We start from the raw sequence: 16,958 nt of genomic DNA on the forward strand, positions 1-16,958 counted from the left end.
CAGAGAACGTGGACACTTTCACGTCTGGTCACACGCTCTTCGATCTCTGTTGCGATATGACCAGGAGTAACCTCCGACGTCCAAGGAAAATCACCACCTTTGCCGGTGTGCAAAAATCTCCAGAGGAAGCAGAGAATCGAGGCATTTTACAGAACGGAAGGAGGCCATTCAGGCCGCAGTGCCCTTTGCCTACTCTCTGAAGGAGCTGTCCACTTTGTCGTGCCCCTTTCCCATACTTTAGAATCACCGAATGGTTACAGCACGGAAGGAGGCCATTCGGCCCGTCGAGCCCGTGCCGGCTCTCTGCAAGAGCACTTCAGCTAGTCCCGCTCCCCCGCCCTTTCCCCGCAGCCCTGCAAAAAAATCTTTCCTTCAGGTACTTATCCAACTCCCTTTTGAAAGCCACGATTGAATCTGCCTCCACCACCCTCTCGGGCAGTGAATTCCAGATCCTAACCACTCGCTGCGTAAAAAAGTTTTTCCTCATGTTGCCTTTGGCTCTTCTGCTAGTCTGTGTCCTCTGGTTCTTGACCCTTCCGCCAATGGGAACAGTTTCTCTCTATCTACTCTGCCCAGACCCCTCATGATTTTGAACACCTCTATCAAATCTCCTCTCAACCTTCTCTGCTCCAAGGAGAACAACCCCAGCTTCTCCAGTCTATCCACGTAACTGAAGTCCCTCATCCCTGGAACCATTCTCGTAAATCTTTACTGCACCCTCTCTAAGGCCTTCACATCCTTCCTAAAGTGCGGTGCCCAGAATTGGGCACAATACTCCAGTTGAGGCCGAACCAGTGTTTTATAAAGGTTTAGCATAACTTCCTTGCTTTTGTACTCAATGCCTCTATTTATGAAGCCCAGGATCCCGTTTGTTTTTAAAAAATCTTCGTCAATTATTTATTCACTTCCCTTTTAAAGGCTGTTATGGTTTCTGCTTTCACCAATGTTTCTGGTTGGGAATTCCACGTCCCAAGAAAAGAGGTCTTTAAAATTGTGAAGGGATTTGATAGGGTATTTGAAGTGAAGATGGTTCCACTTGTGGGAGAATCCAAAAACTATGGGTTATAAATATAAGATGGTCACTAATAAATCCAATGGGGAATTCAGGAGAAACTTCTTTACCCAGAGAGTGGCGAGAATGTGGAACTCGCTACCACAGGGAGTGGTTGAGCAAATAGCATCAATGTCAACTGTGGCTCAGTGGGCAGCACCCTCGCCTCTGAGTCAGAAGATAGAAGGTTGTGGGTTCAAGTCCCACTCCAGAGACTTGAGCACGTAAAGCTAGGCTGACACTCCCAGTGCAGTGCCGAGGGAGCGCCGCACCGTCGGAGGTGCCGTCTTTCGGATGAGATGTTAAAACGAGGCCCCCGTCTGCTCTTTCAGGTGGATGTAAAAGATCCCAAGGCACTACAGGAAACTTTGTGCTATCCGGCACCGACGGGACCGAGCTGTTGCCGTCCCATCAAAACTGCCGGACACTCCAGAGTTAATGTTGAAAGATACGGAGATTTTCATCTCCGTATCTGACAACAAACACTGTTGCTTAGCAACAGCTTCTAAACACTCGGCTGCAGCTGCAAGCATCTGTAGCTGAAGCTGTTGCTATAGCTACAGACCTTGCAGTGCTTGGGGAAAAAAAACGAAAAGAATTAAGAACGGCTCCCGATTTTTGCCGGTGGCTCGAGCTTGCCGGATGGTTCGCCTCCGGATAACTCAAAGTTTCCTGTATTTAAAAGAGGAACAGGGGAGTTCTCCCCGGTGTCCTGGGGCCAATATTTATCCCTCTATCCACACAACAAAAACAGATTATCTGGTCATTATCACATTGCTGTTTGTGGGAGCTTGCTGTGCGCAAATTGGCTGCTGCGTTTCCCACATTGCAACAGTGACTACACTTCAAAAGTACTTCATTGGCTGTAAAGCGCTTTGAGACGTCCGGTGGTCGTGAAAGGCGCTATATAAATGCAAGTCTTTCTTTTTTAAGGGGAAGCTAGATAAACACATGAGGGAGAAAGGAATAGAAGGGTATGGCGATGGGGTGAGATGAAGACGGGTGGGAGGAGGCTCGTGTGGAGCATAAACACCGGCATGGACCAGCTGGGCCGAATGGCCTGTTTCTGTGCTGTGTATAATAAATAAATAAAAGAGCCCCAACCTGTTCAGCCTTTCCTGATAGCTCGAAGCCTCTCGGTTCTGGTATCATCCTTGTAAAGTTACATAATCCTCATAGAAAATAACCGTTAGTGTTTCATTGCATTTCTCTTCTCCGTTCTCCCTGTGTGTTTTAGTGCATCTGTCAGCACCTTGGGGTGAATTACTGTCCAATCTTTTTTAGTGCAGATGTTAATGGGTTAAAACCTCCATTTTAAAATGGCAGAGAGGGGGATTTACGCTGGGACTAGTTCTACTGGAGCAGAGAAGGAGGCTAAGAGGAGATTCAGTGGCGTTTATATAAAAAAAACTTTACCAAGGGTGTGAGTAGGGAGAGACTATTTCCTCTGGGTGGGGAGGTGACGAGGGGGATGCCAATTTAAAATTGTCACTCATAGAGTGAGGAAAAAGGTGAGGAGAAATATCTTTAAACAGAGGGTTGTTGGACCATGGAATGCCTTGGCACAGTGAGTGGGTGAGGCAGAGACCATTGCAACTTTTCACCAAAATTGGATAAATATTGGAAGCAGAGGAACATACAGGGCTACGAGGAGAGAGCGGGGCAGTGGGATTAGTTTGGGATTGATACAGGGCTATGGGGAGAGAGCGGGGCAGTGGGATTAGTTTGGGATTGATACAGGGCTATGGGGAGAGAGCAGGGCAGTGGGATTAGTTTAGGATTGATACAGGGCTATGGGCAGAGAGCGGGGCAGTGCGATTAGTTTAGGATTGATACAGGGCTATGGGCAGAGAGCGGGGCAGTGGGTTTAGTTTGGGATTGATACAGGGCTATGGGGAGAGAGTGGGGCAGTGGGATTAGTTTAGGATTGATACAGGGCTATGGGGAGAGAGTGGGGCAGTGGGATTAGTTTAGGATTGATACAGGGCTATGGGGGGAGAGCGGGACAGTGGGATTAGTTTAGGATTGATACAGGGCTATGGGGAGAGAGTGGGGCAGTGGGATTAGTTTAGGAATGATACAGGGCTATGGGGAGAGAGCGGGGCAGTGGGATTAGTTTAGGAATGATACAGGGCTATGGGGAGAGAGTGGGGCAGTGGGATTAGTTTAGGAATGATACAGGGCTATGGGGAGAGAGTGGGGCAGTGGGATTAGTTTAGGAATGATACAGGGCTATGGGGAGAGAGTGGGGCAGTGGGATTAGTTTGGGATTGATACAGGGCTATGGGGAGAGAGTGGGGCAGTGGGATTAGTTTAGGAATGATACAGGGCTATGGGGAGAGAGCGGGGCAGTGGGATTAGTTTGGGATTGATACAGGGCTATGGGGAGAGAGCGGGGCAGAGGGATTAGTTTAGGATTGATACAGGGCTATGGGGAGAGAGTGGGGCAGTGGGATTAGTTTAGGAATGATACAGGGCTATGGGGAGAGAGTGGGGCAGTGGGATTAGTTTAGGATTGATACAGGGCTATGGGGAGAGAGCGGGGCAGTGGGATTAGTTTAGGAATGATGCAGGGCTATGGGGAGAGAGTGGGGCAGTGGGATTAGTTTAGGATTGATACAGGGCTATGGGGAGAGAGTGGGGCAGTGGGATTAGTTTAGGATTGATACAGGGCTATGGGGAGAGAGTGGGGCAGTGGGATTAGTTTAGGAATGATACAGGGCTATGGGGAGAGAGTGGGGCAGTGGAATTAGTTTAGGATTGATACAGGGCTATGGAGAGAGAGTGGGGCAGTGGGATTAGTTTAGGATTGATACAGGGCTATGGGGAGAGAGTGGGGCAGTGGGATTAGTTTAGGATTGATACAGGGCTATGGAGAGAGAGCGGGGCAGTGGGATTAGTTTAGGAATGATACAGGGCTATGGGGAGAGAGTGGGGCAGTGGGATTAGTTTAGGATTGATACAGGGCTATGGGGAGAGAGTGGGGCAGTGGGATTAGTTTAGGATTGATACAGGGCTATGGGGAGAGAGTGGGGCAGTGGGATTAGTTTAGGAATGATACAGGGCTATGGGGAGAGAGCGGGGCAGTGGGATTAGTTTAGGATTGATACAGGGCTATGGGGAGAGAGTGGGGCAGTGGGATTAGTTTAGGAATGATACAGGGCTATGGGGAGAGAGTGGGGCAGTGGGATTAGTTTAGGAATGATACAGGGCTATGGGGAGAGAGCGGGGCAGTGGGATTAGTTTAGGATTGATACAGGGCTATGGGGAGAGAGTGGGGCAGTGGGATTAGTTTAGGATTGATACAGGGCTATGGGGAGAGAGCGGGGCAGTGGGATTAGTTTAGGATTGATACAGGGCTATGGGGAGAGAGTGGGGCAGTGGGATTAGTTTAGGATTGATACAGGGCTATGGGGAGAGAGTGGGGCAGTGGGATTAGTTTAGGATTGATACAGGGCTATGGGGAGAGAGTGGGGCAGTGGGATTAGTTTAGGATTGCCCTATCAAAGTGCTGGCACAGAAACGATGGGCCTCCTTCTGTGTCGTAAATTTCTATGGTTCTGTGTGAATGAAAATGACAGGAGGAATGAAAGCCACCGGGGAAGATTTTGAGAGTCTATTGGGGAAGGGGAGCCTCGCCAGTTCAGGTGGGCGCTGCCAACCTGTCCCCCCAATGGTTAAACAAATGGTTGGATAATCGGGGGCAGTGGGTACCCACTCCTCGCACCGTGATTAAAAGTGACACCCAGTATAGCACGGCGGGTGAGAAATCTGCCAAGCTCCTCGTCCTTGCTGGGAGTTGTGGGGCGGGGACAAAGATTGGGCTCGGCTGCGATGGCCTCTGCGGCCGAATAGCCAACGATGAATCAATGCCCAGACTCGCCCACAAAGCGCGGCCACTTGAGCCGTGTACTGTCGGGTGACCCCGCACAGCAAATCTGCCCCGAAGCCAGAGCCGGCACCATCGGGAGAAAACCGATGCGGGGGATGACGAATAAAGTGACCTGTAACCGTGTCTTCCCTGCCTTCAGGGTTCGCGATTGGAATGCCGATCTGTGAGTTTGAGCTGGTGAAGGACTCGGAGGTCCAGGATTTCCGACGCAACATTCTGAGCGTCTGCAAGGAGGCGGTGGAGCTGCGGGACGCCAGTGGCCCCCAGAGCCAGTCCCTCTACGTCTATCCTCCCAACGTGGAATCCACGGCAGACCTGCCCAAGCACATCTACAACAAGCTGGATAAAGGTGAGTCGAGTGGGGGGGCAGGGGGGTGGTGTGCCGGGGCTCAGCGTGATTCACCCTGGGCAAAGCCAGCCAGACACCAAACCGGGGCTGAGAGAGGACGGCCCGACTTAATTCACCGAATCTGGCAGCACAGAAGGAGGCCATTCGGCCCATCGTGCCTCAGCAACCGAGGCTCCGTCTGCCCCCCCCTCGGGTGGGTGTAAAACTATTCCTCAGGACTGAACGTGAAGCCCCTCGAGAGGGTGCAGAGGAGATTTACCAGAATGGTTCCGAGGATGGGGGATCTTCGCTACAAGGACAGGCTGGAGAAGCTGGATTTGTTTTCATTAGAGCAAAGGAGGTTGAGGGGTGATTTGATCGAGGTGTACAAGATTATGACGGGTTTGGATACGCTAGACGGGGAATGGCTGTTCCCACTAGTTGATGGCACAAGGACTAGGGGACACAGATTTAAGGTTTTGAGCAAGAGATACAGCGGGGGACGTGAGGACAAACTTTCTTACACAGCGAGTGGCGAGGACCTGGAACTCGCTGCCGACGGAAGTGGTGGAAGCGGAGACACTCAATGTTTTCAAGGGGAGACTGGATAGGCACTTGAGGGAAATAAACTTGCAGGGCTACGGGGATAGAGCGGGGGAATGGGACTGACTGGATTGCTCTACAGAGAGCCGGCACGGACTCGATGGGCCGAATGGCCTCCTGTGCCGTTATGACTCTATGACACTATTTTGAAAATGAGCAGGAGGGAGTCACCCTTTCCCCCCCCCCCCCCGCCCCCCCCCCCAAAACGGTGTCCTGGGCCAATATTTATCCCTCAACCAACAGCACTGGAAAAAAAAACATTATCTGGTCGTTATCATATTGCTGTTGGTGGGATCTTGCTGTGCGTAAATTGGCTGTCGCGTTTCCTACATTACAACAGTGACTCCACTTCAAAAAGTACTTCATTGGCTGTAAAGTGCTTTCAGACATCCTGAGGGCATGAAAGGCGCTGGAGAAACATAGGCATAGAAACATAGAAGATAGGAGCAGGAGTAGGCCATTTGGCCCCTCGAGCCTACTCCGCCATTCAATGAGATCATGGCTGATCATCCAAATTCAGTACCCTGTCCCTGCTTTCTCCTCATCCCTTGATCCCTTTAGCCTTTAGAAATATATCTAACTCCTTCTTGAATATATTTAATGAATTGGCCTCTACTGCCTTCTGTGGTAGAGAATTCCACAGGTTCACCACTCTCTGGGTGAAGAAATTCCTCCTCATCTCAGTCCTAAATGGCCTACCCCTTATCCTTAGACTGTGACCCCTGGTTCTGGACTCCCCAACCATCGGGAACATCCTTCCTGCATCTAGTCTGTCCAGTCCTGTCAGAATTTTCTAAGTTTCGATGAGATCCCCTCTCACTCTTCTAAACTCCAGCGAGTACAAGCCCAATCGACCCAATCTCTCCTCACACGTCATTCCTGCCATCCCAGGTATCAGCCTGGTGAATCTTCGCTGCACTCCTTCCATGGCAAGAACATCCTTCCTCAGATAAGGCGACCAAAACTGCACACAATATTCAAGATGTGGTCTCACCAAGGCCCTGTACAACTGCAGCAAGACATCCTTGTTCCTGCACTCGAACCCTCTTGCTACGAAGGCCAACATACCATTTGCCTTCTTAACCGCCTGCTGCATCTGCATGCTTACCTTCAGCGACTGGTGCACCAGTCTTTTATCTAATCACCGAGCTCGATTGTTGAATTGAATGAATCCGAGACTGGCTCAGGATGGATTACACTGTCTCCGCAACCCTCCCCCTTCCATCCCACCTTTCCCGCTAAATGCCTTTTCCTGGCGGCCCTGACGAGGAATGAAGAACGCGCCCTTAAAGTCGGCCTCCAGACTGTGATCTCGAGAGCCATTGCGCAGACGGCTGCTTCATCCATTGGAGGAGAGCAGTCAGTGGTCCATCCAATCAGGTGAAGGAGGATGATGGCGGGACGGTGAGGGACCGTACTCGAGTTACCCGACCTCTGGCTGCTGCTTTGTCAGCCAGTGGCTCAGTGGGCGGCACCCTCGCCTCCGAGTCGGGCGGTCGTGAGTTCGAGCCCCACTCCAGAGACTCGAGCACAAAAATCCAGGCCGGCACTCCCCAGTGCAGTACTGAGGGACTGGGGCCTACCCCATGCCCTGCTGTATGCCTCAGAGACATGGGCCATGTACAGCAGGCACCTCAAAGCACTGGAGAGGTACCACCAACGCTGCCTCCGCAAGATCCTGAAAATCCACAGGACAGGCGCACCAACGTCAGTGTTCTCGCTCAGGCCAACATCCCCAGCATCGAAGCTTTGACCACGCTTGATCAGCTCCGATGGACGGGTCACATTGTCCGCATGCCCGATACGAGACTCCCAAAACAAGCGCTCTACTCGGAGCTCCGGCACGGCAAGAGAGCCCCGGGTGGGCAGAGGAAACGCTTCAAGGACACCCTCAAAGCCTCTTTGAAAAAGTGTAACATCCCCACTGACACCTGGGAATCCCTGGCCCAAGACCGCGCAAAGTGGAGGAGAAGCATCCGGGAAGGTGCTGAACACCTCGAGTCTTCGCTGGGAGCAAGCGGAAGCCAAGCGCAGGCAGCGCAAGGAGCGCAGGTCAACCCAAGCATCCCACCGTCTGCCCCACCTGTGACAGAGTCTGTAGGTCCCGCATTGGACTCCTCAGTCACCTGCGAGCTCATTTTTAATGTGGAAGCAAGTCATCCTCGGTTCCGAGGGACTGCCTAAGAAGAAGACTGAGGGAGTGCTGCATTGTCTGAGGTGCCGTCTTTCGGGTGAGACGTTAAACTGAGCCCCCCCCCCCCCCCCAGTCTACCCTCTCCACGGCAACTATTTCGAAGAAGTGCGGGGGAGCTATTCCCCGGTGTCCAGGCCAATATTTATCCCTCAATCAACATCACATAAACAGATGACCTATGAGGAGAGATTGGGTCGATTGGGCTTATACTCGCTGGAGTTTAGAAGAATGAGAGGGGATCTCATCGAAACCTATAAAATTCTGACAGGACTGGACAGACTAGATGCAGGAAGGATGTTCCCGATGGCGGGGGAGTCCAGAACCAGGGGTCACAGTCTAAGGATAAGGGGTAAGCCATTTAGGACAGAAATGAGGAGAAATTTCTTCACCCAGAGAGCGGTGAACCTGTGGAATTCTCTACCACACATGGCAGTAGAGGCCAATTCATTAAATATATTCAAGAAGGAGTTGGATATATTTCTTAAGGCTAAAGGGATCAAGGGATATGGGGAGAAAGCAGGGACAGGGTACTGAATTTGGATGATCAGCCATGATCGCATTGAATGGCGGAGCAGGCTCGAGGGGCCGAATGGCCTACTCCTGCTCCTATCTTCTCTGTCTATGTTTATTATTCATTATCTCATTGCTGTTTGTGGGAGCTTGCTGTGCGCAAATTGGCTTCCTACATGACGACAGTGACTACACTTCAAAAAGTACTTCATTGGGTGTAAAGTGCTTTGGGACGTCCTGAGGTGGTGATAGGGACTTCGTCTCCGTGCCCACTTCTCTGGCCAGGAGTCTTCCCCCCGCACAACTGACCCTTTCTCCCGCTTGCAGAATTCCCGTTCTACCTGGACCCCTCCCCCTGGCCTCTTACCCTCTCTAGATCTTTTCATCGCTAGCTGCCGCCGTGACATCGGCCGTCTCCATTTCTCCGCTCCCCTCACTCACTCCAACCTACCTCCCTCTGAACTTGCAGCACTCCATTCTCTTGGATCCAACCCTGACATTGTCATTAAACCCGCTGACAAGGGTGGTGCTGTTGTTGTTTGGCGTACTGACCTCTACCTAGCGGAAGCTGAACGCCAACTCTCCGACACCTCCTCCTACCTCCACCTGGACCATGACCCCACTACCGAACATCAAACCACCGTTTCCAAGACTGTCACTGACCTCATCTCCTCTGGAGATCTTCCCCCTGCTGCCACCAACCTCATAGTTCCCCAACCCCGCACAGCCCGCTTCTACCTCCTTCCCAAGATCCACAAACAGGACTGCCCTGGTAGACCCATCGTTTCAGCCTGTTCTTGCCCCACGGAACTTATCTCTTCCTATCCTGACTCTATCTTTTCTCCCCTTGTCCAGTCTCTTCCCACCTACATCCGCGACTCTTCGGACGCCCTCCGCCACTTTAACAGTTTCCAGTTTCCTGGCCCCAACCGCTTCCTTTTCACCATGGACGTACAATCCCTCTACACCTCCATCCCCCACCCGGATGGCCTGAGGGCACTCCGCTTCTTCCTTGAACAGAGGCCCGACCAGTCCCCATCCACCACGACCCTCCTCCGCCTGGCTGAACTTGTTCTCACATTGAACAACTTCTCCTTTAACTCCACTCATTTCCTCCAAATCAAAGGTGTTGCCATGGGTACCCGCATGGGTCCTAGCTATGCCTGCCTTTTCGTGGGCTATGTGGAACAATCTTTGTTCCAGTCCTAATCGGGTCCCCTCCCTCACCTCTTTTTCCGATACATTGATGACTGTATCGGTGCCGTTTCCTGCTCTCGCCCCGAACTTGACAATTTCATTCACTTTGCCTCCAATTTCCACCCTTCCCTCACCTTCACATGGTCCATCTCTGACTCTTCCCTTCCCTTCCTCGACTTCTCCGTCTCCATCTCTGGGGATAGGTTATCGACCAATATTCACTACAAGCCCACTGACTCCCACAGCTACCTGGACTACACTTCCTCCCACCCCGCTTCCTGTAAGGACTCTATTCCATTCTCCCAGTTTCTCCGCCTCCGCCGTATCTGCTCCGACGATGCCACCTTCCACACCAGTGCTTCAGACATGTCTTCCTTTTTCCGCAACCGAGGATTCCCCTCTACCGTGGTTGACACTGCCCTCGACCGTGTCAGTTCTATCTCCTGCACTTCTGCCCTCACCCCTGCCCCTCCCTCCCGGAACCACGATAGGGTTCCCCTTGTCCTCACCTTTCACCCCACCAGCCTCCACATTCAGTGGATCATCCTCCGGCATTTCTGCTACCTCCAAAGTGATCCCACCACCAAACGTATCTTCCCCTCCCCTCCCCTTTCAGCATTCCGCAGGGACCGCTCCCTCCGAGACACCCTAGTCCACTCCTCTATCACCCCCAACAGCCCTTCCCCTTCGCCTGGCACCTTCCCATGCAAGCGGAGGAGATGTAACACCTGCCCCTATACCCCCCCCCTTCCCACTGTCCAGGGCCCCAAACACCCCTTCCAGGTGAAACAGCGATTTACTTGTACTTCTTGCAATCTAGTATACTGTATTCGCTGCTCACGATGCGGTCTCCTCTACATTGGGGAGACCAAACGCAGATTGGGTGACCGCTTTGCGGAACACCTCCGTTCAGTCCGTAAGGGTGACCCCGAGCTTCCGGTCGCCTGTCACTTTAATTCACCGCCCCATTCCCACTCGGACCTCACCGTCCTTGGCCTCTTGTATTGTTCCACGGAAGCTCAACGTAAACTCGAGGAACAGCACCTCATCTTCCGATTAGGCACTCTGCAGCCTCCCGGACTCAATATCAAGTTCAACAATTTCAGATCATAAGCTCGGCCCCCATTTCATTTTCTCTTGTAATTGTTCCACTCCTTTCCCCCCCCCCCCCCTTTCCTTTTGTTTCTCTCTCACACCTGGCAGCTATCTTTTGCCCTGCCAGTACACTTTACACCTAATCTCAGCCTATTACCATCTCGTCTAGCTTCTAATCTCTTTTACTTCTTTTGTTTCTTTTATTCTTTTGTCCGATCGCAGCCCTGCCTTCGATCTAGTTTCTGTTCTTTCCAGTTTTGAAGAAGGGTTCGACCCGAAACGTCAACTCAAATTTCTCTCCACGGATGTTGCCTGACCTGCTGAGTTTTTCCAGCATTTTCTGTTATTTCGGATTTCCAACATCTGCAGTATTTTGCTATCGTATATAAAAGCAAGTCTCTTTTTCTTTGAGGGTCGGTCTCTAGTATAGGACAAGCTTCACCATGATGACAGTGGCTCGAGGTCTGGTGCTTGATTTGCAGTTGATGCGAACTCATTGAACACCGTGGGGTCCCTTTAAAACTGAATGCCTCTGCATTGTATGGTACAGGAGAAATATGCAGGGTTTTTGATGAGGTAAATTTGGGGGTGGGGTGAGGGGGGGCGGGGGCAACTTATTTATTTTGGCTAGCGATGGCATGAATTTATGGTCATCACCACCAGAAGAAATTCTTTTCCGCGGAGGGTTGTTAAGACGTGGAATACCCGACCAGAAACAGTGAGGGAAGCAGAATCCAGAAAAGGGAAGTGGAGAAATGTTTGCAGAAGGGAAATTTTAAGAGTATGGGGAATGAATCATAGGATCGTAGAATCATAGGGGTAGATTTTCCCGAACCTGTCAGGAAGAAGGCGGGACTTCAACTTTCGGGTTTTTGACCCGCCTACATCGACGTCCGGCCACTCCGCGTGATTTTCCCTTGATTGACCTTGTTGAGCCCGCTCAGCGGGCTCAGCAGGCCAATTAAGGGCCACCTGGCAACAGGTGACGTCACAGACTGCAATTTCATCTGTCAAGAGTTCTTGACAGATGAAATATCAGTGATTCACAGCTGTTTGAAGCTGTGAAACACTGACAGTCTGAGTTCTAACATGAGTCCTTCTGCACAGACTCAGTTAGAACTCTCAGCAGCACTCAAAGCTGAAGGCTGTCACTTTTCACAGATCGCAGCCGTTCAGCTTTAAGTGCCGGCTGAGTGATGGGCTCCCGACGGCTACAGGAAGAAAGGCTGTTAAGGTAAGTACAGGTAAGTAAAAGTTCTTTACACACTTTAGACACACCAAACACACTTACCTTTGCACTCATGCACCCATCACTCACCCGAGCACCGACATCGCGACCCCTCCAAGTCCTTCAACCCGACGGCCCGCCTGCTCTAACCTGGCGTGGTTTGGAGCCGTCGGGAAACCCACACGAAACCCCTCAAAATAGGGATTAGGCTAAAAACTGCCTGTTAACTACCTGTTAATTGGCACTAATCCCTTCCCGCCTGGTTTCGGCGGGTCCCAGTGCGGGGCGGGTACCCACCGCCCCTGAAACTTACGTGGGGCGGGGTTTTGGGCGGGATGGTGTCGGGACCCCCAAATTCGGGATTTGCCCCCCCCCCCACATGCCTGAAACCCCGCCTGACAGCTGCAGGAAAATCTAGCCCATAGAATGGTTACAGCACTGTAGGAGGCCATTCGGCCTGTCGAGCCTGTGTCGGCTATCTGCAAGAGCGCCTTAGCTAGTCCCACTCTCTCCTATCCCTGTAGCTCTGCAAATGTTTTCCCTTCAGGTACTTATCCAATTCCCTTTTGAAAGCCGCCATTGAATCTGCCTCCACCTTTCAGTCAGTGCATTCCAGATCCTAACCACTTGCTGTGTAAAAACGTTTTTCCTCATGTCGCCTTTGGTTCTTTGGCCAATCACCTTAAATCTGTGTCCTCTGGTTCCTGACCCTTCCGCCAATGGGAACAGTTTCTCTCGATCTTCTCTGTCCAGACCCCTCATGATTTTGAACACCTCTATCAAATCTCCTCTCAACCTTCTGTGCTCCATGGAGAACAACCCCAGCTTCTCCAGTCTATCCACGTAACTGAAGTCCCTCATCCCTGGAACCATTCTCGTAAATCTTTTCTGCACCCTCTCTAAGGCCTTCACATCCTTCCTAAAGTGCGGTGCCCAGAATTGGACACAATACTCCAGTTGAGGCCGAACCAGTGTTTTAGAAAGGTTCATCATAACTTCCTTGCTTTTGTATTCTATGCCTCTATTTATGAAGCCTAAGATCCCTTATGCTTTTTTAACCGCTTTCTCAACCTGCCCTGCCACCGTCAATGATTTGTGCACATATACCCCCAGGTCACTCTGTTCATGCACCCCCTTTAGGATTGTACCCGTTAGTTTATATTGCCTCTCCTCATTCTTCCTACCAGAATGTATCACTTCGCACTTTTCTGCGTTAAATTTCATCTGCCACATGTCCAGCAATTCCACCGGCCTGTCTGTCTTCCTGAAGTCTATCACTCTCCTCCTCACTGTTCACTGTCCTTCCAAGTTTTGGGTCATCTGCAAATTTTGAAATTGTGCCCTGTACACCCATGTCCAAGTCATTAATATATATCAATAAAAACAGTGGTCCTAGAACCGACCCCTGGGGAACACCACTGTATACCTTCCTCCAGTCCAAAAAACAACCGTTCACCACTACTCTCTGTTTCCTGTCAATTAGCCAATTTTGTATCCATGCTGTCCCTTTTATTCCATGGGCTTCATCTTTGCTGGCAAGCCTATTACAGGAAACTTTGGTTTATCCGGAGGTTGTATGTCCGGAAACCTCGATCCACCGGCAGAAATCAGGAGCCGTTTTGTTAGGTTTTTTTTCTTCTCGTGGCTTTTTTTTCCAACAGTCAGGCTCTGCAAAGTCTCTCTGAAGCTGTTGCTAAGCTACAGAGACGCTTCCAAGGTACGGCCGACTGTTTAGAAACTGTTGCTAAGCAACAGTGTTTGTTGCCAGATATGGAGATGCAAATCTCCGTATGCTTCAACATTAACGCTGGTATATCCGGCAGTTTTGATATATCGGCAACAGCTCGGTCCTGTCGGTGCCGGATATCGCAGAGTTTCCTGTATGTGGCACTTTGTCAAACGCCTTTTGGAAATCCATGTACACCACGTCAACCGCATTGCCCTCATCAACCCTCTCTGTTACCTCATCAAAAAACTCAATCAAGTTAGTTAAACACGATTTACCTTTAACAAATCCGTGCTGGCTTTCCTTAATTAATCCACACTTGTCCAAGTGATTGTTAATTTTGTCCCTGATTATCGTTTCCAAAAGCATCTCCACTACCGAGGTTCAACTGACTGGCCTGTAATTGCTGGGTTTCTCTTTACACCCTTTTCTGAACAATGGTTTGCAATTCTCCAGTCCCCCGTGTCTAAGGAGGATTGGAAGATTATGGCCAGTACCTCTTCGATTTCCTCCTTAACCTCCCTCAGCATCCTAGGATGCATCCCATCTGGTCCTGGTGACTTATCAACTTTAAGTTCAGACAGCCTTTCTAGTACAGGAAACTCTTTGGTATCCGGCACCGACGGGACCGTGATGTTGCCGGTTGATTAAAAATTCCGGATGATGGAGAGGGTTATCTACCGAGGCTATTTTTAACAAAGAAAAATTTAAAAAAGCAAGAAATGTGCAGTACTGTATACAGTAATTGGGTACTCACCTACAGAATGTTGTGTTAAATGGATGGTGGAAGATGCTTGATTAAGTACAGTACTGCCAGTTGAGGGTAATGCATAACTCTGTAATGACTTCCGACAGCGCCAAGAAGCCGAGTAGTGACAGTTTGGAGAACTACCCCCACTGACTAACTCGGCCACTGCGGGAGACTCAGACTTGGCAACATTGCCGGTTATTGATGTGTTGTTTTCGGAGTGAGAATTTTGCCGGTTAATAGAGAATTCCGTATATTTAGGGTGCTGTTTAAACGAGAGTTTCCTGTACCTTCTCTTTATCAATTTTTATCTCATCCAGTACCTCCTCTACCTCCTCCTTCACTATGACAGGGTGGAGTATCCCAAAAGACGCGAATGGGACTGTGTGGCGAGCTCTTTCAGAGAGAAGGAACGGGGGCGATGGGCCGAACAGCCTCCTGCTGTGCTGTAACACTCTCTGATCCTAAACAATTGAAAACTTAGTCATCTGCCTTTCGGATGAGATGTTAAACTGAGGCCCCATCTGTCCTCTCAGGTGGACATAAAAGATCCCATGGCACTATTTCGAAGAAGAGCAGGGGGAAATTCTCCCCGGTGTCCTGGGGCCAATATTTATCCCTCAACCAACATCACTAATAAAAAAAAATTTAAAAAAAACCCAGATTATCTGGTCATTATCACACTGCTGTTTGTGGGAGCTTGCTGTGCACAAATTGGCTGCCGTGTCTCTCCCATTACAACCGTGACTACACTTCGAAAAAGGTACTTAATTGGCTGTAAAGCGTTTTGGGACGTCCGGTGGTCGTGAAAGGCTGAAGGGATGTAACCTGTCACCCCTGATCCTCTCTAACTTTTACCGCTGCACTATAGAGAGCATCCTGACGAACTGTATCACAGTATGGTATGGCAGCTGTAGCTACTATGACCGGAAAGCCCTGCAGTGGGTAGTCAAAACTGCCCAACGCATTACCGGCACCCGGCTACCGACCATAGAGCACATATACCAGAAATGCTGTTTACGGAGGTCACGGTCCATCATCAAAGACCCTACCCACCCCAGCCACAGTCTGTTCGCCCTCCTGCCATCTGGGAGACGCTACAGATGCATTCGCACCCGTACGACCAGACTTAGGAACAGCTTCTTTCCCAGGGCTGTCATCCTACTGAACTCCACAAATAAACTCTCAAGCCTGCACATCTGCCAATGCACTTTATTATGGTTATGTTTATGTTAATGTATTACAAGCCAAATGTATGTTGAATGTTTAAATGTCTTAATCTAAATCTTAATCTAAATGTACACTCTCGGGAGCCGCAAGCCTACATTTCGTTGTACTGCACTTGTGCACTAACAATGACAATAAAAGTTGATTTGATTTGATAAAAATGCAAGTCTTCCTTTTCTTTCTTTGATTTACATTCCTGAAATCTCTGAGCACCTAAACGGGAACAATCTGTTCCCAAGCTGGGCAGTTGCCAGCGGTACCCTGGGTCACGGGGCAATGGTTCTGGTCCCGATTCTAGACCACGTGGCTTCCTGAACTGGATATTTGACTTCCATCTCCCGTTTTTTTTTCCCCACCCCAATTTGCAGGCCGCATAATCGTGACAATCTGGGTGATCGTCTCGCCAACCAACGACAAGCAGAAGTACACGCTGAAGATCCCCCACGACTACATGCCGGAGCAGGTGATCGCGGAGGCCATCCGCAAAAAGACCAGGAGCATGCACCTGTCCCTGGAACAGCTGAAGCTGTGCGTGCAGGAATACCAGGGCAAGTACATCCTAAAGGTGTGCGGCTGTGACGAGTACCTGCTGGAGAAGTATCCCATCAGCCAGTACAAGGTGAGCCGCTTGTCCTGTTGCTGGGTGGCGCGGGAGGTGGGAGGAGCTCGGTTGGCGGAGGGCTCGCCTCCGTGCTGTTACCGGTGCCCGTGCGCGCGCCCGATTAGATAACCGCGGCCGAGGAGAAAACAATAACAACAACTGGTGGTGGAACGGTGGCGGCAGAGCGCGAGGCAATGGCGGAAACTCCAGCGCATTAGCGTGCCTCAGTCCGTCGCCCGCTCGGCGACAGATATTAGAACCCAGGATGGCTTACGACATGACCGTCTGTCCAGGCTCGTCCTCCAATGCAAAGTGTTATTAGACCGCAGGGCGTCCGTCTCCTTAGCGTCAAGGGCAATGGAAGCAGAGTTGACCAGTGTCAGTATTTTGATTACAGGCCCTCCGCTCCGATTGGCAGAGCCTTTTGTCCGCGACCTGTGTCCTGTGTTTTACGGGGCAAAATGCACTAAGTAAACACGGGCTTGGTAAAACTGAAGGCTGTCTATAGTCCGTTGCGGTACGGTAGCATAATGGTGATGTTACTAGACTAGTAATCCA

At 50.6% G+C, this 16,958-nt stretch overlaps 1 protein-coding gene across 1 annotated transcript in view; it reads left to right on the forward strand.

Moving 5' to 3' along the window:
* Positions 1 to 16,958, forward strand: part of LOC147090607 (phosphatidylinositol 4,5-bisphosphate 3-kinase catalytic subunit alpha isoform) — a 154,338-nt gene that overhangs the window by 65,683 nt on the left and 71,697 nt on the right. Inside the window, exons 4-5 of the mRNA XM_085977379.1 lie at positions 5,083 to 5,292; positions 16,168 to 16,418. Of these exons, the coding sequence (XP_085833505.1) occupies positions 5,083 to 5,292; positions 16,168 to 16,418 (461 nt within the window). The remainder of the gene's footprint in view (positions 1 to 5,082; positions 5,293 to 16,167; positions 16,419 to 16,958) is intronic.

Source organism: Somniosus microcephalus, unplaced genomic scaffold (assembly GCF_052327205.1).
Source record: "Somniosus microcephalus isolate GS21.2 unplaced genomic scaffold, FLI_Smic_1.0 unresolved_chr4, whole genome shotgun sequence".
Taxonomy (NCBI): Eukaryota; Metazoa; Chordata; class Chondrichthyes; order Squaliformes; family Somniosidae; genus Somniosus; species Somniosus microcephalus.